This window comes from Eremothecium sinecaudum, chromosome II (assembly GCF_001548555.1).
Source record: "Eremothecium sinecaudum strain ATCC 58844 chromosome II, complete sequence".
Taxonomy (NCBI): Eukaryota; Fungi; Ascomycota; class Saccharomycetes; order Saccharomycetales; family Saccharomycetaceae; genus Eremothecium; species Eremothecium sinecaudum.
In genome coordinates this window covers 1,967,702-1,987,459 of record NC_030893.1, presented here as the reverse complement: position 1 = coordinate 1,987,459, position 19,758 = coordinate 1,967,702, and the positions used below count along the sequence as shown (strand labels likewise).

At 41.8% G+C, this 19,758-nt stretch overlaps 13 protein-coding genes across 13 annotated transcripts; 6 read left to right on the top strand and 7 right to left on the bottom strand.

Moving 5' to 3' along the window:
- Window positions 1–91: 91 nt before the first annotated feature.
- Window positions 92–544, top strand: AW171_hschr21256 (uncharacterized protein; the record flags this gene model as incomplete). The annotated part of the gene is made up of 1 exon (XM_018130933.1): window positions 92–544. The coding sequence occupies one exon, from the start codon at window positions 92–94 to the stop codon at window positions 542–544; it is 453 nt and encodes a 150-aa protein (XP_017986422.1).
- A 405-nt stretch (window positions 545–949) lies between these two features.
- On the top strand, window positions 950–2,593 carry SRP1 (karyopherin alpha; the record flags this gene model as incomplete). The annotated part of the gene is made up of 1 exon (XM_018130932.1): window positions 950–2,593. One exon carries the CDS (start codon window positions 950–952, stop codon window positions 2,591–2,593), a length of 1,644 nt encoding a protein of 547 aa, XP_017986421.1.
- A 544-nt stretch (window positions 2,594–3,137) lies between these two features.
- KAR1 (Kar1p) lies at window positions 3,138–4,142 on the top strand (the record flags this gene model as incomplete). The annotated part of the gene is made up of 1 exon (XM_018130931.1): window positions 3,138–4,142. The coding sequence occupies one exon, from the start codon at window positions 3,138–3,140 to the stop codon at window positions 4,140–4,142; it is 1,005 nt and encodes a 334-aa protein (XP_017986420.1).
- An 85-nt stretch (window positions 4,143–4,227) lies between these two features.
- TIM22 (translocation channel protein TIM22) lies at window positions 4,228–4,833 on the bottom strand (the record flags this gene model as incomplete). Its single annotated transcript, XM_018130930.1, has 1 exon — window positions 4,228–4,833. The coding sequence occupies one exon, from the start codon at window positions 4,831–4,833 to the stop codon at window positions 4,228–4,230; it is 606 nt and encodes a 201-aa protein (XP_017986419.1).
- A 200-nt stretch (window positions 4,834–5,033) lies between these two features.
- SWT21 (Swt21p) lies at window positions 5,034–6,272 on the top strand (the record flags this gene model as incomplete). Its single annotated transcript, XM_018130929.1, has 1 exon — window positions 5,034–6,272. One exon carries the CDS (start codon window positions 5,034–5,036, stop codon window positions 6,270–6,272), a length of 1,239 nt encoding a protein of 412 aa, XP_017986418.1.
- RRI1 (COP9 signalosome catalytic subunit RRI1) lies at window positions 6,267–7,496 on the bottom strand (the record flags this gene model as incomplete). Its single annotated transcript, XM_018130928.1, has 1 exon — window positions 6,267–7,496. One exon carries the CDS (start codon window positions 7,494–7,496, stop codon window positions 6,267–6,269), a length of 1,230 nt encoding a protein of 409 aa, XP_017986417.1.
- An 801-nt stretch (window positions 7,497–8,297) lies between these two features.
- Window positions 8,298–10,571, top strand: UBP10 (ubiquitin-specific protease UBP10; the record flags this gene model as incomplete). The annotated part of the gene is made up of 1 exon (XM_018130927.1): window positions 8,298–10,571. One exon carries the CDS (start codon window positions 8,298–8,300, stop codon window positions 10,569–10,571), a length of 2,274 nt encoding a protein of 757 aa, XP_017986416.1.
- A 253-nt stretch (window positions 10,572–10,824) lies between these two features.
- Window positions 10,825–11,274, bottom strand: MRPL19 (mitochondrial 54S ribosomal protein uL11m; the record flags this gene model as incomplete). The annotated part of the gene is made up of 1 exon (XM_018130926.1): window positions 10,825–11,274. The coding sequence occupies one exon, from the start codon at window positions 11,272–11,274 to the stop codon at window positions 10,825–10,827; it is 450 nt and encodes a 149-aa protein (XP_017986415.1).
- Window positions 11,275–11,828: 554 nt separating this feature from the next.
- NPR1 (serine/threonine protein kinase NPR1) lies at window positions 11,829–14,051 on the bottom strand (the record flags this gene model as incomplete). Its single annotated transcript, XM_018130925.1, has 1 exon — window positions 11,829–14,051. The coding sequence occupies one exon, from the start codon at window positions 14,049–14,051 to the stop codon at window positions 11,829–11,831; it is 2,223 nt and encodes a 740-aa protein (XP_017986414.1).
- A 432-nt stretch (window positions 14,052–14,483) lies between these two features.
- Window positions 14,484–15,113, bottom strand: NOP6 (Nop6p; the record flags this gene model as incomplete). The annotated part of the gene is made up of 1 exon (XM_018130924.1): window positions 14,484–15,113. The coding sequence occupies one exon, from the start codon at window positions 15,111–15,113 to the stop codon at window positions 14,484–14,486; it is 630 nt and encodes a 209-aa protein (XP_017986413.1).
- Window positions 15,114–15,294: 181 nt separating this feature from the next.
- On the bottom strand, window positions 15,295–16,836 carry IPI3 (chromatin-binding/pre-rRNA-processing protein IPI3; the record flags this gene model as incomplete). Its single annotated transcript, XM_018130923.1, has 1 exon — window positions 15,295–16,836. The coding sequence occupies one exon, from the start codon at window positions 16,834–16,836 to the stop codon at window positions 15,295–15,297; it is 1,542 nt and encodes a 513-aa protein (XP_017986412.1).
- Window positions 16,837–17,070: 234 nt separating this feature from the next.
- PBR1 (putative oxidoreductase) lies at window positions 17,071–18,249 on the top strand (the record flags this gene model as incomplete). Its single annotated transcript, XM_018130922.1, has 1 exon — window positions 17,071–18,249. One exon carries the CDS (start codon window positions 17,071–17,073, stop codon window positions 18,247–18,249), a length of 1,179 nt encoding a protein of 392 aa, XP_017986411.1.
- Window positions 18,250–18,472: 223 nt separating this feature from the next.
- Window positions 18,473–19,306, bottom strand: RHO5 (Rho family GTPase RHO5; the record flags this gene model as incomplete). Its single annotated transcript, XM_018130921.1, has 1 exon — window positions 18,473–19,306. The coding sequence occupies one exon, from the start codon at window positions 19,304–19,306 to the stop codon at window positions 18,473–18,475; it is 834 nt and encodes a 277-aa protein (XP_017986410.1).
- Window positions 19,307–19,758: the final 452 nt, after the last annotated feature.

Below are 19,758 nucleotides of genomic sequence, written 5' to 3'. Positions count from 1 at the left end.
GCTACCGATCTGGTCATCTTTAAAATAGCTATTTGAAAAAAGTTGTATTTGTTCTTATCAATAATCATAAAAGCGAGATATCTTCCTAATAATGAAAGCTTCCAAAGTTGTTACCTTTAATATCGCCCTAGCTGCTGTTGCAGCCGTTGCTCAAGATGAGTCTACCACTTACGGCAGGTTTGACAAGACCTCTGAAACTCCTACCCCATCTGACAGCACTTACGGAAGGTTTGATAAGACTTCCGAATCTCCAAGCCCATCGGATCCCAACTACGGTAGATTCGACAAAACCTCTGAGTCTTCTTCGTCAAGCGATTCTACATACGGAAGATTTGACAAGACACCTAGGACGACCTCTACTTCTGATTCTACCTACGGCAGATTTGATAAAACTTCCGAGAGTTCTTCATCCACAGACTCCACCTACGGTAGATTTGACAAGACTTCCGCTAGTCACGAAAATGCAGCTATCATTGGCGCCACTGGTGCATTTGGAGCTACTTTTGGCGGTGTTTTCGTCTTAGGCGCCATGATGCTACTTTAAGCGCAACACTACACGCGCAATACTATAAGCGCAAAAAATAAGCAACAAATAACAACTGAAGGACCCATCACGGCACGCCTTCTAGTCCATACTACTAGGCCAGCTTTTAAACGAACATAGTCTTTAGAAGTACCTATAATTTAATAGAGGATACCATTTAAGGCAGCCGGATGCGTTTCCCGTTACCCGGTCCAAAGACCCGGAGCCGCTTACAATCTCCGGGTAATAATGTGACGATCCGGGTAACCGTTTAAAGTTTCCTCAAGATAAAGAAATTCTAAACCCCCCTCTTCATAAATATGTAAAATTTTCTTTACGGGACCATCTCTTTAAAACAAAACAACATAGAAACTCCTGGTTCTGAGCTCTATTACGTCTCTTAAATATCAATTCGACATAACCAGTATGGACGCCGAATCTTCAGCTACCAATAAGTTTGTCCCAGAGTACAGACGTACAAATTTTAAAAATAAGGGTCGTTTTTCTGCAGATGAACTACGTCGTAGAAGGGATAATCAACAAGTTGAATTAAGAAAGGCTAAAAGAGATGAAGTTTTAGCTAAGAGAAGAAATTTTTCTGCAACAACAGCTGCTGCAAGTACTTCTGGTGGCAATGATTCCGAGGATGAGGATGGTGAGACTGAAACCCAAGACCAAGAATTTTACCAACAATTGTCACAAGAATTGCCTCAAATGTTGCAACAAATTCAATCCAATGACTTTCAAGAGCAATTGGCAGCTACCGTTAAGTTTAGACAGATATTGTCGAGGGAACACAGACCTCCTATTAATTTGGTGATTGATTCTGGGGTTGTGCCAACACTAGTGAGTTTTATGAACGAAAATCAGCCTGAAATGTTGCAATTGGAAGCAGCATGGGCGCTAACCAACATTGCATCAGGGACTTCAGAACAGACCCGGTTCGTAGTCGACGCTGGTGCTGTTCCTCTTTTTATCCAATTGTTATATTCGAATTCCATAGAAGTTAAGGAACAAGCTATCTGGGCCTTGGGTAACGTTGCGGGTGACTCAACATCATACAGAGATTATGTGTTGGATTGTAGTGCTATGGAGCCTATTTTGTCATTGTTTGAGGTTTCGAAGACTTCATTGATCAGGACTGCCACGTGGACATTGTCCAATCTTTGTCGTGGTAAGAAGCCTCAGCCAGATTGGAACAAAGTGTCTCAAGCCCTTCCTACACTTTCTAAGCTCATATATTCCATTGACACTGAGACGTTAGTTGATGCGTGTTGGGCTATTTCCTATCTATCGGATGGTCCAGTAAACGCTATACAAGCGGTTGTCGACGCCAGAATACCAAAGCGGTTAGTGGAGTTGTTATCTCATCAGTCAACACTCGTCCAAACTCCTGCACTGAGAGCAGTGGGTAATATTGTTACTGGTAACGATTTACAGACCCAAATTGTCATAAACTGTGGTGTTCTACCGGCTCTTAGAAACCTTCTAACCTCTCCAAAGGAATCTATCAGAAAAGAGGCATGTTGGACCATCTCTAATATCACTGCAGGAAATACCGACCAAATCCAGGCAGTCATAGATGCAAACTTAATCCCTCCATTGGTAAAGCTTTTGGAGACCGCAGAATACAAGACAAAGAAGGAAGCTTGTTGGGCAATCTCCAACGCGTCCTCTGGTGGTCTGCAGAGACCTGATATCATCAGATACTTAGTCTCCCAGGGATGCATAAAACCACTATGCGATCTCTTAGAAATAGCGGACAACCGGATTATTGAAGTCACATTGGATGCTTTGGAGAATATCTTGAAGATGGGTGACGCTGAAAAGGAGGCTCGTGGCTCTGTTGTGAACGAAAATGCCGACTTCATCGAAAAGGCCGGTGGTATGGAAAAGATATTTAACTGTCAGTCAAATGCCAATGAAAAGATTTATGAAAAGGCCTACAATATTATCGAAAGATACTTCGGTGCTGAAGACAACAATATAGACGAGTCAATGGCCCCACAAACTGCAGACAACGCTTTTGGGTTTGGTTCAAACATGAACCAACAATTCAGCTTTAACTAAAGCTGAGACTAATTACATCCTGTATTCTAATAGTTATTTTTATGTTTACAACGACGTCATCTCCCTCTTCTCCCAATACTTAATATCCGTGTCAAGTGTACCTATTTTCACCCCAAAAACTGTCATAACTTACCTTTAACTACCTTGACATCAGCAATATTCCTTCTCTTTTGCCGTATGAGAATCGACTAAGATTTCACGGGACCCGAAGTATATCACTAATATATTGCTTCAACCACATCTTGCTTCCGCAATTTTATCTACACACCCTCTTCAATTGAATTATTCAGATTAAAACTGACCAAAAAATTCATCTTTCTTAGGGAGACACATACATTAATACCGTTATATATATAGTAAAGGTGCATTTTAGTAATTTAATTGTTTTGGTCTGTCTCTTACAGCATGCTTCGCTTTGGGACGGGCTTTTGTAAACTTTTTACGCTTGCAAGATTAAACAGCATTAACTAGAATCAAAGCAACAGATACAACCACGTTAGGAATAGCTTCCGCTCCTCGTTAATGTACTCTCTATGATTTGGTTATGGATTCAGTATATGTACCTTCTAAGAATTCCCGTATTTTGAGTGAAAACAGGGTCTCCAAGATAAACAAATTGTATGAAGATGTTCAAAAACAGAGGTCTAAACAACAGTCAAATCATACCTATGGGGATTCAGTTGTATCAAATAATTCTACTAGTGTAGTTGGATTAGAGTCGCCGACATTAGAGGAGATGAATGGTCCTGGTCCAGTGGTTAACAGGCGAAATTCGATATCAAACTCTGATTTCACTATAAAACCGCAATCTATATTTACCGGGAAGCAAACTAGACCTTCTCCTGCTAGCAGTTACGGTTACAATGGGGATAGCCCTGATATTAGTTATGGAGAAAGTAATTTTGAAAGAGAACAGGAAGAAGATGACCAGAATCTGATGCCTAGGTTAAGATCGAAAGGAAGTATAATACGTATGTCGGCAGAAAACACACCATACAAACCAGTCAGGCAATTTATGGTGGGCAGCCAGGCTGTGAGAGTCCGAGCACAGCGATCTGCCTTGCGCCAGTCGCCACGAAAACGAAATACCAGGACACAATTGCGTTCTCAATTGGGAAAACCAGTACCACTTGACTACATGCCATCCTCTGGGGCGCAGTACCAGCGATCAGCAGAGGATGATTCTGCTTCACTCGAGTTGAGGTTAAAAAGGATCATGGAGAAAGATAGGTCTGTATTTGAAAATAAACTCAGAAACATACGACGGCATTATGACGAAGATCCATCTGAAACGCAGGCTCCTGTAATGTACAACAAGGTAACTGCGAACAAACACGGTACCTCTACCGACAACAATGTATATGATAATGCGCAGGTTAATGATGGCGATCACATTAGAGCAGAACTTTCCAAGCAAACGCAAAAGTTGGATGAGATTCTCATGCTGTTACGGTCAAGTTCGAACGGCACTCATATGGAACTTTTATCGTGGGTGACATGTATTATAATACTCCTATTTTGCAATATATATGTGTACTATTATCTATGAAATAAAACAGATTTCGGGACTTACGGACTATTTACATACGGTTTAAGTGCATCTAATTTACATACGTATTCAACGCAACATACGACTATTCGTTAAAGTCATTCTTAGGCGGGGTACCACTCTCACTTCTCATATACAAGTCCAATGCAGTTGAAAATGCTGCAAAAGTAGCACAGCCTATTAAGGCTGCAGATGGTCCACTCTTGTATGCTAGGCCCGCTCCTGTTAAGCATCCCGCTGTTGTACCGTTGTAAATATCGCTTTTTGCTCTTAAGGACTCCACAACACATTCGACACCGGAATAAATCATACCAATATACCCGAAATTCTTCGCACTTGAATAAGCCCTTTTGCCCATATCACTAAACTGGATTTTAATTTGTTGCTTCAGTGGTAGATCAGCCAGTTGCTGCATGGTCATCGCACCCGGTATACCAGCACCAGGTGAGTTACCGGCAACTGCAGGAGTATGCAGAGGTGTATCATATGCCATCGATGCCATAAATAAACCGAAAACACCACCAAGTGCAAAACCAGTAACACCACTTATGGCTGATTTCCCTGGGCATGACATAGTAAACTTCGACAGCATTAAAGCACCATACTCACCTTGCTCCTCAGGAGTCATTTCCTGAAAAGGCTTGTTTGGTGGTGGGACAATATGCTCCAACCCAAAACCTCTATACACCATAATAGATTATGAAATAGCTTTATCTGTGACGCTATCTTCTAGTGTGTAGGCGATGAAGACCTTTCCATTATATGTAAGCAAATAATTTTGAAAAATCCGAACTTCGCCAGTCTGAAAAGGTCGCTTTTGAAGATTTTGACGTAAAGTTATATAGACCGCTATATAGGCCAATTGCACACCCAAATACCTACTAATGCCTTATGAATATTTTGGCAAGCACTGGGGATGATTTCTATGGACGAGGGAGAGCTTCTATATGGGAAAAGGAGGACAATAGTTGGTATCGTATGATGAGGGCATCGGATTACCAATATCCGAAACTACACGTACCAACCTATAATGACTACGCTGGTATTGCAAACTCCGAAGATTGCTCAGTGGTACTATGTCAGGGCATTTCGTGGGCATGTGATGGAACATCACTTGTCGCTGTTCATGATGACTTCGGAATACGCCAATATCTTATTCCAGAAGGGAGTAATATGAAGCTGGCGCCGTTCCACCGGTTTTTCAAATCTCAATCCTTATTATCGCATGCTGTCCATCCTGGTCACTCCCTGTTCGAAGATGACGATAGTCACAAGGTTATATTAGTTTCTTCACATGATTTGCCTGTACAGATGTATTCTCTGAGTACACACAATGACGACCAGCAACTGAAGTCTCTGTTCAATTATAGTACTGCAAACACTGCAAATGAGAAATTCATGAGCGTTTATGGGATTTCATTTGTAGATTATAGTCAATTCCTGACGGGGTCTGCGAGGAACACTATTTGTCTGTATGATGTTGCACGTACAAATCCCATATGGACCTCGCAGACAACTCGGCGTGTCTGTGGGAAATCGAACCATAGAGCGATTGTTTCGTGTTTTGACGAGGTTAACGAGCGGCACGATGAGGTTAGATACGCTGGGACGTACAAATCCGAACTAATACGAGTGGATCCTCGTACTGGCCATATCGCGACGTGGAAGTCTCTGAAGGGCACTGGTCATGGAATTTACCAGATCCTGCGAAGTGATAACGGTCACTACCTTTATATCTTACAGCGAAACTCCAAAATAATAAGTGTAGTTGACATTAGGTACTCAATGTCAACCGTGAACGAGTTACATCTTCCATTCAAAATACTTAAGCAAAAGATGTGGGCAACTTACAGTACAACATATGGAATTCTGGTTGGGAATGAGGATGGTCGTATACTGCGGTGGTCCAGAGATTCTAGTGAATTTGGTGGTCTGACGAACACCGGGGCTCCAGATGCGGATGCTTCAACCCCTACGCTGCTAGTGGACCTTGAAATGCCTTCTTGCCGAATTAACAACATACAGCAAAGTCCCAAAGCTGCCAATACATTCGCTGTTTCTTACACATCCGATAAATTCGACACCACTGATCCTAATCCCCTGTCTGGAATAATGTTACTTGAACTATAAGCTGAACACGTCTCTATAAAACCTAGCATTCTCATACTCTTGTATCTTTAACAGCCTCAATTCCCTTTTCAATTCGAAGTACTCACTTTCAATGACCTTTAGTTGATGCCCAGACTGTTCTTGATATTCCATCTGGGGTTGTTCTTCGTTACTCGACACACTAGACGCGTCCATTGCAATGTCTACAGAATGGCTGTCGTTGTTGATATGGTTGTCATTACGAAAACGCTCTGTGCCCTCCATTTCATCATAGCTGGCTGTAGTACCCACCTTGCCCTCCTCATCAGTCGAAGAAGTAGAGCTTGACTGGTTCTCCTGTGTCGCACTGCGCTCACTGCCTTGAATGCTAAAATCAAAGGACTCCTCGTGCTTCGGTAGGAAAGCGTAACTTACAGCTTGAAGTTTCTTAACATTCCTATAGGTCCTGGCCGATTCTATCAACTGTGTAACCAACGCCTTTTCGCGGGCGCTATCCTTAACAGGTGCATTCATCACTAATTTCGAACGATAAAGGTTGCTATCATATAATGCCTCGAAATAGCTAATTTGTAGCTCGTAATATCTTGGCGCAGAAGAACGACTGGCTAAAGAAACGGAAGAACTAGCAGCATATAGGTCGGGAAGTGTTCTAAAAGCCCCGATATCAAGTTTACCTGTTTCTTGAGTCTTTTTGGGGTCAACAACAATAGCCAAGTAAGGATCTTGGAAATTCTGGTTCAAGGCCTGCGTCTCTGTATCTATACTGCTTAACCAGCAACCGTAACCTGGATGAGAATGATACCAACCGATAATTGTCAATTTGTCCTTAACCATACTATCGAGATACTGCACAATGTACTCATATGACTCCATATGAGCATTCACTCGTGTTTCAGTCCCTTCAACAGGAAGGGCGTAGGAGTCAAGCACTATGATAGTGTTGTCCTGAATGTGCCCAAGTAGCATCCCTAGTACTTCAATGTCCCCACCTTCAAAAGCATGTCGCAGTAGCTTCATGCACGCTAGGTTAGATATGCTAGCCTTTTGAAAGTACTTAGGATCACGTTTCCACACCTCTTGTTGAATTTTATTGACATCATTTGATGACGGTACCGCACTCATAGGCGACTCCATTAACACAGAAGTACTCAAATTGCTTTTAAAACCAGAGGGTGATCGTCGCTGTACTGAGTACTGGCGGATCAAGTGACGAAGGTCTCTAACAGTGTGATCGCGTAGGTGCATTAGGAGATCGTGGTATTTGGCTCTGAAGGGAAGTTGTTGGTTAAGGATATGAAGAATTGGGTGCAAAGTATAAAGAATATCTACGACTACAAGAGCCTATCACGGCATGCAGCAGCGAAAGCTCTTGGCAAGCCGCCAATACATACACTAACAACCCCACCTAACTTTCTGTATTATAGTGGGTATAGGATGAAGCACAAATCGCGTGGTACAAAACGTTTTCCCTCAGCACTATCACACTTAAAGAGGTCATGCAACCGTATTACACACAAAATAGGAACTATCCTTGAGCCCTAAAAAGGAGATCTCTACTAAGACTTTCACTACTGAGGTAGCGGTTTAATCTCCGTTTTTTCTACTACATGCCAACAACTTCTCTGAAAATCTACTAGATCCTTCCTACGCCCCTGAATCCCTTCCGGGCCTTCAATTCCGCCCTCCTTGCTACCCCACCCCTTTGTAAGTTTGTGGTTTGTCCACTAATCTACAGACGTCAAATCTTCAAATATCACTTTGAACGAAATGCCGACATCCAAAAGCCCCTTCGTAAAGCTGTCAAAGAACATCAGGCTGCGACGAAATATCCAGCGATGAAAACACCGTATTACAAGGTCCATATATCGACCCTCGGAGTTTTACGATGGTTGTAGTCTTTTAATTTATTTCTATAAACAAAATAAAAATAAAAATTTTAAAAATTTTAAATCAACAAAAATAAATAAATTTAAGTATTCTAAAAAATTAAGCGTACATCAAAAACCTAAGTAAAAAAGGAAAACTAAATACAGCTCGTTGCGAAGCATGTCCGTCACAGACGATACTCTAAAACCTCTAGTAGATAGATTAGTATCCCAACCATTGCAATTTAAAAAAGCTACAATGAAGGACAAGGTCATGGCAGATAATTCTTCGTATATCGTGATTGGAAATAAGGCTAGTGCTACTACTAGTATTATGTCAAATAATGGAACAGGTGATATAAATTCCGTTAGGGAGGTTAACTTAGACGATTCTAATGGGTCTAATTTATCTCGCCGTAAGGTTCCTTCATCTTTACAAGAAGCTTTACAGTTTTACGCATCAAGTTCCACTACTAATAATAATACTGTAAGAACATCGGCTACAAAAAGAACTGAAAATCAAGATTTAGCAGATACTGAGTATCAAATGACTTCAGGGGTTAATGACGAGGATAATGAAGGTATTAAGGTAAATAATGAAGCTTCTGATATGACTTTCGATAGTGGTTTAAGTCGTGTTCGTTGTTCCGATGATGACGAAGAATACTACGAAGCTAGGGAACATCAACAAAGAGATGAATTTACAGAAAAACAAAGCAATGGTTTAGATCAAGAAAATTGGGTAAATTCGGATGAAGATGTTGGAGAAGAAATGGAATCCAGTAGTCATTCATCCACAGGAGATTCTACTGTTTTACCAAGTGGTACAGTTGAATCGTCATCATCTACAGATGAAGACTACGATCCTAGAAAGGATGTCGAGAAAGAAGACGGAGAGGAAGAGGAGGAAGAGGAAAGTGACGGTGGTTCTGATATTAGCATGTCATCTCAGAAGTGTATTTACTCAAAAAGTGTAGATACGGATGATGATGATGACGAAGACGAAGAAGAGTCTGCAGCGTTGGGTAGTGGTGATGAAGCGGTTATTAGAAAAGGTCATTCTACGGGCTTAGAAGCCATTGAAGAAGATGAGGATATCCTGAGGCATAAGAAGGCGAGCCCAAATAGGTATAGCTCACCTACTCCTCCAACTACACTTTCTGATATAAGTGATTTTTACCAGTGTAATGAGAACGAAAATGACAGGGGTACCAACAAACCTCACAGAATTGTGAAAAACTGGGGCGCTAACCTCTCTTCCTCGAGACCTAAAGGATTATTGAACCATGGTGTCACCTGTTATCAAAACGCAGCAATACAGGCTATGTTACACATACCTGCTCTTCAGCATTACCTTTTTGACATCATACAAGGCAAGTATAACGGAATCATCTCTCAGAACTCTGTCTCTCAAGTCTTCGCAGAAACCTCTAAGAGGATGTGGGCCGCCGAAACCAACAGTGATAAACCATCTTATATAAATCCGAAGAAGTTGATCTCTAGATTGGAAGACATCAACTGTATGATGAGCGTGTGGAATCAGGAAGACTCACACGAATACTTCATGTCCTTGATGTCGCGTTTACAAGAAGATTCCGTCCCTCGTGGTCATAAGATGACTGAATCTATCATTTATGACATATTTGGGGGCATGTTACAACAGCGAGTGGAATGTAAGTCATGCGGCGGGGTATCTATCACCGAGCAGCCTATCTACGATCTATCATTGCACTTAAAGGGGAAGAAATTAACAAAGAGCGATGACCAGTCGATCGGTGAGGGCGGCAACCAGCATAGCTCAAACTGCTCGACAGTGAACGGTGAAGACGCGCCTATGCCGAAACGCCGCTACTCTATCGAAAAGTCGATTAGGGACTTCTTCAACGCAGAGTTAATTAAAAAAGTTGACAACAAGGAAGGATATGTGTGTGAGAAATGTAAAGCAACCACAAATGCAATTAAGCGTAACATGATCTTAAGGGCACCAGAAACGCTGCTAGTCCACTTGAAAAAGTTCCGGTTTAATGGCACCTCATCTTCGAAAATGAAGCAGGCAGTTTCCTATCCGAAATTCATGGATTTAACGGAGTACTGCGTTGACTCTGAGAAGTCTCTCCCTGTGAAATACGAATTAATCGGTGTTGTTGTGCATGAAGGCCGCTCTCTGTCTAGCGGGCATTATATTGCTCACTGTAAGCAACCTGATGGTACCTGGGCAACATACGATGACGAGTACATCAATAAAATAACGGAAAGAAATGTTCTTAAAGAGGTCAATGCTTACTATCTGGTATACACAAGATTGACACCAAAAGCTGTGAACTGGACCCCTTTAGAAGATTCCGCGCAAACGTCCGCCATAAGCACCGCATCTATAGCTTCTGCCGATAACAATGCTAACAACCGGAAGAAACATAAACATAAGAGCAAGAAGAGAAAACTAAACAAAAACTAATCGATCCTACTCATATCGTTTAGTGGCTGATCTGCATTTGCGGCGCGCCTCTTGTATTATTGCATTGTATTAAGCTCAGAGTACTGAGAAAATAGCATTATTTAATACCACTACTCAATCCCCGAGAGTCGTTTCACAACTCATGTATACTATAATATACTTCGCATTCCATTGAATTTATTTTATATATGGCCCCTGGCTACTTCTATGTACATGTATGTCATTATTGAGAGATCAAAACTCAAAAGTCCGCTCAGGGAACAACCTTTATGCCCATACTTCTTGCAACGCCAATGGTACATTTCACAATTGATTCCATATCAAGAGATACATGTCTACCATCGGTCTTCTTAATCTTGGCTATTTCGTAAATGTGCTTTAGTGACAATTCGCCTAATGTCCCACTTGGCTTTTTTATATCTGGGGTGCCATGGCCTTTTTCTTGACCTAAAGCCTTTAATAATAAATATCCAGTAGGAGGAGATTTAAGTTCAAACTTGAAAGATCTATCCGGCTTTATTGTTATAAGCACTGGAACAGGAACTCCTGGTGCATAATTGGCTGTACGTGCATTAAATTCCTTACAAAAATCCATTGCCTTGATACCTTTAGAACCTAGAGCTGGACCGACAGGTGGGGAGGGAGCGGCTTGTCCAGCACCAACTATTAGCTTTACTAAAACATTCTTCACAGGCTGTGACATGGCGGTCTGAAGATTAAATCGTATATATGTGTTCGGTTCACGCTACAACTATGGTGGAGATGAGTATGTTTTAAAGATGAACAAATTTTTTTAGTTCTAGAAATGGTTACCCTGCTCATTATCAAAATTGTGATATCAAAGCTGTGAATATTATAAAGTCATAGTACTGAAAGACACGAAAATTAGGATAGATGAGAGCTGTGTAAGAGAGCTTATCGAAGCCTGTTTATGTAGGATTGATCATCTTCCACTCCTTGTAGCTTAACCATAGTTCAAAGTAGAAGAGAATAATAAAGAAAAAAATTAATTAAATAAATATGTAATTTATTGACCATCATCATTTTCAGTTACTTCATACTTGAGCAAAAACGTAAAGCTATATCCCGAAGGCATTGTCGAAGTACTGAAATCTTGTTCTATATTTTTTAGTTTTTTTTTAAACCTAGTCGTTAATAGTATTGTAGGTAAACGTTATCTTATTTAAGATATTATCATTTGTCCTTTTTGTCTAATGCGTACTACAGCCCCTTTTAAACGTAAATCCATTGTGAATATCATTTGGAGGTTTTCTTGTTTTTCTTTTCTAGTCCTGCAATATGGGCTTCGCTTTGATCAACCTCAGTATGTGCATGGGATTCACTCCGAACTGTCCTGCCAGTAGCCTCTAAAACATAGCACATTTCTATAGATTGGATCCAGTCGTCTTCCATAATCTCTTCTATGGAAGCCCTGCATGCAGGAGCTAATGCAATCATGCGACCGATTATATGCTGACTTTCTTCGGGTAAGGAATGGAGCAACCTTTGTGGTCCTATGTTAGGGTTGTTTGGATCTGAAGCATTGTTAGACTTGGGTGGGTTAGTTTCTTTATCTTCTACAGCTGTTTCGTAAGACGGTGGATTGGGTGTAAGACTGACCAATGCGCCTAACGAATCACAGTCTCTACCGGAACAGAAGAGTTTGAACGAGTTATCTCTTAGTTTTGGCACTTTCCATGGGAACTTCTTCAGAATCATGCATGAGAATATAATCGCAACCGACCATATATCGACTGGTCTGGGATCATATTTTGTGAAAATGCAAACTTCAGGTGCCAAGTAAGGATCACTGCCAACAATTCCGCTTGCCTCAACAAGAGTACCTGAGTGCGGATACGTAAAAACAACTGCTGCGCCAAAATCAATTAGCTTGACAATTCCCTGGCTATTAATGACACAGTTGTCCAGCTTCAGATCCCGATGTGCTAGTCCAAGGGAATGCAGATACTCAACAGCTTGCAGGATCTGTCTAAAACAGCAACAAATTTCCTCGTAGGACATCTTGTTACTCATCACAATAGCAAATAGGTCATAATCACAATATTCCATAACCTGCAGGATCCTGTTATTATCGTACGTAATTTCAACGGTTGATATAATGTTTGGGTTGCGCAGAGTTATTCCGATGCAATACTCGGATATTATCTTCTTGACGTAATCACGTTTAGACTCTGTATCGTATTTCGCACGAAACTCCTTAACTGCAAAAACAGCATTGTCCCTCAACCTCTTGACAAGCTTAACAGATCCGCCTGCGCCTGCACCTAGCTTTTCCCCCATTTTGGAGTAACGTTTAGAAAATGGAATGCCCTGACACAACCCACTGGTCGCATGGTTATACAGATTATCGACCAATTGATTAGCATAAGAGGTTGATATCAGTGAAGAATGGTTTGAACTATGAGACGAAAAGGACCCTGTAGAAATGGGAGGGGTGCCCGGAGATACACTTGACTGGCTGCCAGAACTATTTTTCCTAAAAAAGCGCTTTAAATCCGCAAACGAAGTATGGCGCGATTTTGGAATGGGTTGATTCATATAGTGTTCATTAAATGGCGGGGACTCAGTGAATGAGTCATTAAATGACCCCGTAGGCTGTCTGTATGCACTCTGTAGGGAACTCTTCCTTCCACGAATTGGCCTAGGGATACTTTTATCGTGCGGTACATTCTCCTTGTTAGGTCCGCTGTTGGCGGATGTGGAATTATGATGTCCTATGGACGATGGTGGATCCTTCGCGTTTCGATTAAAGAAAAACGTTCCCAACTGGGAGGTAAGCGAGTTGGAACGAGACAGGCTATGGTGAGAACCCTCCGCACAACTTTTCTGGAGTTTTTGGCGCGAAATGACAAAGCGTGGTTCCACGCTGTCAACTTTAGGGGATAATATTACGTTTGAATCAATCGCAGAAATATTTTTAGGTAGTGAATTGCCGTATTTGTCCATCCATTGAGAAGCATTGGCGGAACCCACACTGGTGCTTTCGTTCCCTGTTCCGCCCGCACTCGACTGGGAGGGCCCGGAATTGGAATTAGGTACTGAATACGGAATGCCAGATGACAAAGATGGAAAACTGCGGCCGTTACGACCCGACCTGCCATCCTCGGTCAGCAGCAAAGACCCAGCATGTTCCCTAGTAAATGTACCGCTGTTATGCATAGCCGCTGTACTTGATGAATTGGACTCCAATATTGACTGCAAACCATATGCCTTGACTTCTGGTGATCCACGCACGAAGTCCTCATTATCACTATCTGAATCAGACCTTCCAACCTTCCTAGTACGCACACCTCTCTCTGTAAACGGCTCGTGTTCTGCAATAGGGGGTATTCCTCCATGCATCTGTTCCCTCAAAAGTCCTTGCTGAGTGACTACAGCGGCTTGTAGTGAAGACGTCAGGTTTGACGTTGGAATCTCGTTCTTTCGCCTATCTTGCAAAAGCTTTGTTAGCGATGACATTCACCAATGCAATATATGGTTTCTAGTTCTAATGTCTATAATTTGTAATAGCCTTTACCAGCAATGAAGCGCTTTCTTAACTTAACTCTCCAACACAAATAAAACAACCCTGAAATTTTCAATTCAATATCTTCAACGATTTGAGCAAAATTCTACTTAACACATTCCCTCTAGATGCTTAACGAGGCCTCTTGAGCTCTTATTGCTTTGATCTATTCAACAGCATAAAACTTACTATGCCTTACTAACTAAAACGTCATACGGCAAATCACATGGTACGACATGAATTTCCAGGCACGTGAACGTATAGCAAAGGTGTTAATAAACGGTAAAGAATGGGGCAATTCGGGCGTCTAGTGGCTGAGTAAGATTCAGGTTGGCTTGATTATTTATTGATTTATGTTTATATTGGGGTAATAGGGTTAGTTTATTCTATTGCAGGAGTTTTGCCCTGTCTGGGTGGACAGCTGCTGGTGCCGCAGTTGAAGCACTATTAGTCGCAACATTAGCGGCAGTTTTGGCCTTACCTGCTGCAATCATGTTCTTCAGACGGTCGCGGCGCTCAGTCTCCATCTTTTCGTTCTTAACCTTAAGCTTTTCAAGTCTATTCTGGCTGTTACCACCGCCGCCTACAGTCAGTTCAACGTTTATGCGGTTTCCCTTGAATAGCGTCTTATTCTGTAGCAGAGCGACATCCATGCGCCTCTGAATAGTAGAGTGATCCTTTTCGGCATCGAATTCTAGGAAAGCTATGCCTTTGTCGGGACGTAGTCTGATCTGGTCGGGACTACATGATTTGAAATGAGCTTGAAGTTCGGATTCGGTTGTGTTCTTAGGTATGGACCCCACAAAAATTAGGAACCTGTTTCCCTTCTTTGAGTTCTTTCCCTTACCTCCCTTGCCTCTCCTGGTTTTACGTTTCTTTGGTACTGGTTCTTCGGCATCAGTAGGCTTTGGAGTGTCGTCAATAGGGCGTTTCTTGGCCTGTTCTTTGGTTTCCTTTGATTTACGGAAGTTTAAAGACTTAAGCTGTTTTTTTGTGGGTTTAGTATCCTCTGGCATGGTGCAATCTCCGGACCTATTTAGTGTTGAAGCCTGTCTTGAACCTTGAGATGAGGTAGAGATGACTATATACAATATAAAAATTTTGCGGGCGCTTGTACCTCATCGCATGTCACGGTGAGAATTATAGGCTTCTATAGTATCTTGTGAGTGTTTAAGATATAAATTTATGTAGATGGGGCTATTTGTGCTTTTGTAGTAGCTTTTCATGGTCCTCGTAGAGCTTTTCGTGTATTTCACGTAGGTCTTTGTACGCAGCGGTTAGTTGTTGGACTGTTTCTTTCAAGGTGGCCACCTCGGCATCCTTGGACGTATCCTGGGAGCTCGAAGCATTGGAGGACGGTAACTGTTCGCCCACAACCTTTAGAGTACTGTTCACCGCACCAAGCTGCATGAAGACGCTTTCTTCTTGTGCTACATTGTCGATATATTTCTCGAAATCGGAAACTGGTAATATTGGGCTGGGATCACGCTTTCTGCCCTTTTGGAACATTAAGTTGTGCATATCCTCCCTATCGTAAATAGCCTTCTCCAGATTAGGAATTTTGGTAACTTTAGCACTTTGACTGCCGCTTACGCCGGTCTGCGTCAGGCTTTCGCTATGAGCAATGCATGGAATGACCATCAAGTTGTTGACTGGGCCCAGATGGGCATCTTTGGTGACCAGGGGCGCTAGTTCCTTCATTATTTGCTTGGAATATATGTCAATTACAGAACAGGAACCTAGAGTGTTACCAACAACTAGCAAACTGCCATCCATTGAAACCTGCATGGTGGTTGCCTGCGTTGGGTAGATCTTATCGCAAACAATAGTGCCCATCTGGAATAGCTCCTGGCGGTTAGCAGACATTCCTTCCTGTGATTCGGTGATGGAGAGAATTTTATTCTCGCCCAGTTGAAGCAAGTTGACGATCTTGGAGCCTTTTGGATCTAGGTGGTAGAAAGTAGGCAGAGCGTACACGCCCTCTGTTGTCCCCACATATACACACCTGTCTGCACTATCTAGTGCAACTGATGTCAATGGCACCGGAAATGTAAACGTATTTAGCAGCTGGGGACGTTCAAAAGCATTGCTTAGCTGGTAGCATCTTAAGGACATGTCTTCGGAAACTGTGAACAACTTAGTGTTTAGATAGTCACTGTTGTGGGCGTTGGAAACAGCAAAATCGGTAATTGCCAAGGTATGGTCATGTAACATGTATACAGGCTTTGGTTCATCTTGTAACACCAAATCGCTTGTCTGCCAGACAATCAGACGAGCATCTGCACCACTTGTCACTACATACTTCCCATTTACAATGGCCTGGATTTTTGTAATAGTTTGGTAGTGAGACATTGGTTTTACACAAAGTAACTTTCCAGATGCTAACTCCCAGATATATAGCTTTCCAGATGGTGTAGAAGCCAACAACAAGTACGGTAGATCAACATTCGTTCTTTCGCAGTTACTTTCAACTGCATTATTATTTTCTACCACAGCTATACAGCTAATCAGTTCCGGCAATGGGAGTCTTTGCTCAACTGATTCCTTCTTATTACTGTCATTCATGATGTAAACATTGATAAGTGCCTTATTGGCCTGCGATACAAGCAAACGGTCGCCAACCATAACTGCTGAGTTGCGCGATGAGGTAGCACATTGCTTGAGGTTTGATTGTCCTGACGAATGCAAAAATGAAGTAGTTGCGGTTATTCCGCTCGTAAAAAGTACCCTTTCATCCATATTGATATATAATAATGATTTGAACGCTATGAAAGATCAATAACAGTCTTTAAATAGGTATTTTTGAGTTTTGTCTAGCTCATCGCATCTTAACAATTATTTAAAAATTTCCATTTTATGATTACAACATGAAAAAATACTAACGCTCAGTTATTTGTAATAAACTAAGAACTTGCCACTGCCAACTATTTATAAACTTCTCGATATAAAGCGACCTGGAAGGCATTTCAGATTATGCCATTGAATATTTTGGGTACTGCTCTCATTGAGGGACCGGATAAAGTCCCATATCTTAATCAAGTAATTAAATATGCACCATATGCCGCTGTAATCGGCGGTTTGAAGTATTGGTTCAGGGGAAGATTGAATACATGGGAAAGGAAGCTACATGGAAAGGTTTATATTGTCACTGGGGCTACAACTCAAGGTATGGGTACCTCTGTAATTTTGGAAATGGCTCGTAAAGGTGCACAATTGATAATATTAGTGCGTACGCTAGATGAATGGACTAGTGAATGGTGTGAACAAATACGGGCGAAAACACAAAACGAATTGATCTACGTGGAACAGTGCGACTTAGCAGATCTGCATGATGTTAGGAAGTTTGCTACAACTTGGTTAGACAACTCTCCCCCAAGGAGATTGGATGGTTGTGTTATTATGTCTGGGAACATGGAGCCAGTAGGGTGGCTTTGGGGGCGTAAAAGGGCCCAAAGGCGAACCAGTAAGGACGGTTTAGAGATACAGATTGCTAGCAACTTTGCTGGTGTTTTTCACTTATTGCATTTGCTTCAACCAAGCTTTAAATCGCAGCCTCCCGATCGAAATGTAAGAATTGTGGTTACCACATGTTTCCTGCAAGCATTAGGAGAAGTTAAAGTTGATGATCCGTTATGGCAGAAGGAGAAATACAACAAACCCTTGTCATTCTTTAGTAGCTCGAAGTTGCAACTCAGTTTAACAATGTTAGAATTGCAACGGAGACTTTATAAAGCTATGAAAGAGAATAGCAAAGATGGACGCAGCGGGAAAAACGTAAGTGTTATACTGGTGGACCCTGGTGTAATGCGTTCTATATCCCTGAGGAGAGTCGTCAGCAATGGTTCGGTATTCCTTTTATTAGTTCTATATTGTATTATTTTGTATCCGTTGTTGTGGATCTTCACTAAGAGCGGCTACCGGGGGGGACAGGTAATTTTACATGCCCTTATGACCCCGGAACTTGAAGAAGTTAACAAGGAGGACCCGGAATCCGTGCCATATATGGTAAACTGCATCACCATGAAGTATTCACGCAAAGAATTCCAAGATCTGAAACTACAAAAATCACTCTATGATAATACAGTTCAAAGCATTCTTGAAGTGGAAAAGAAAGTTGCTATAAAACGTAATATTAACAAGAAGAAAGTCTAATTGCTGGCCGACATTCCGCCATTGTGGCACTGTAATGTTTTCTCCTTTGCTGGCTTTGACATAAGTTCACGGACATATTAATTATAGTACTTTTGTAATTCGCTTATAGGGCCAGCCAAGGCAATCTCCCGCAATAATGATAAAATATTAACTACTGTTACATTATGTGTTACCTTAGTAGGCTCAAGCATGCCTACTGTCGAAGTCTGTTCATACATCCCACCTATAAGATAACACATTTCGACACCTTTCTCGTCTTTTTCTTTGGGCTTTGTGGCGCTTTTGATGATTGTCCCCGCCCTCTAGTCTTGGCAGCTCCATCTGACCCCCCCTCAAAGCCGTACCTATTGGACGCATTCTTAATGCCATTTTCATCATCGTTCATATCGCCCATGTAGGCGAAGGCAGATGTGGTGTTAACCGCAACATGGCCCTGATGGTTACGACGTAAAAGTCCGTCTTGCTCATATATGACGCATCTCACTGCAGTCTCAAACACTTCAACCACCCCCTCCTGAGTGGCAGCTGAGCACTCCACGTAGCCCATGAACCCACATTCAGTAACAAGCCTCTTGATCTCCGCACGTGATACGAAATCTTCGTTGATCTCCCTCAGTCTATCCTCCTCATGAGCACTGTCACGCAAGTCGGCTTTCGTACCCACAAGCAAGATCGGGTATTTACCACTTTTCAGGAACCATTCAGTGCTCTCCGTGTTCGTGTTGTGCCTAATCTCAGGAAACCACTTGTCAAAAGCATTATGAAAACTAGCGCGTTCATTAACGCTAAAACAAATTATGAATATATCGGTTTGCGGGTACGACAGTGGCCGTAGTCTGTCGTATTCCTCCTGACCAGCAGTATCCCACAGGTGTAGCTTGTAAATCTGATGAGTTCCATTGGGCGAATTGATATCTTCAAGCGCAATTGTTGTAGTGTAGTTATCGAAAACGGTGGGAATATAGTCTTCTGGGAAACTATTCGTTGTGTATGAAATTAACAACGATGTCTTACCAACAGCACCATCACCGACTACAACGCACTTAATCGACCTCATAACTGCTTACTTTGAACCAATTAGTGGTTTAATAAAATAAAATGAAGACATATACCTGACTTCTGGTAATTTATATATATATTAAAACAAGCAACTATTATTAAAGTTGGCTAGGTGGACAACTATAAACCTGAAGAGGAACAAGCTACAAAGTAATTTGACAATGCATGGACATTTTCACCGTAGAGAACTAGTCTCACGGAGAAACTCTGCACCAATAAATTAATAAACTAAAAGCTTGTTTGATTTGTTTTAGTATTGCCTTATAAGGAACAATACTAATATCCATATGCACGTCATGCGGAATGTTAAAATCCGCTTTCCTACTCGTGTGATTAAGTCTCGAAACTTACCCGATATGGTCGTACCATAGCTCAAGAATGTTTGACTGTCTGATGTATGGGTGCACCCAGTCACCGTGTTCCAAAGCGTTTTTCGACAGGATTTTTCAA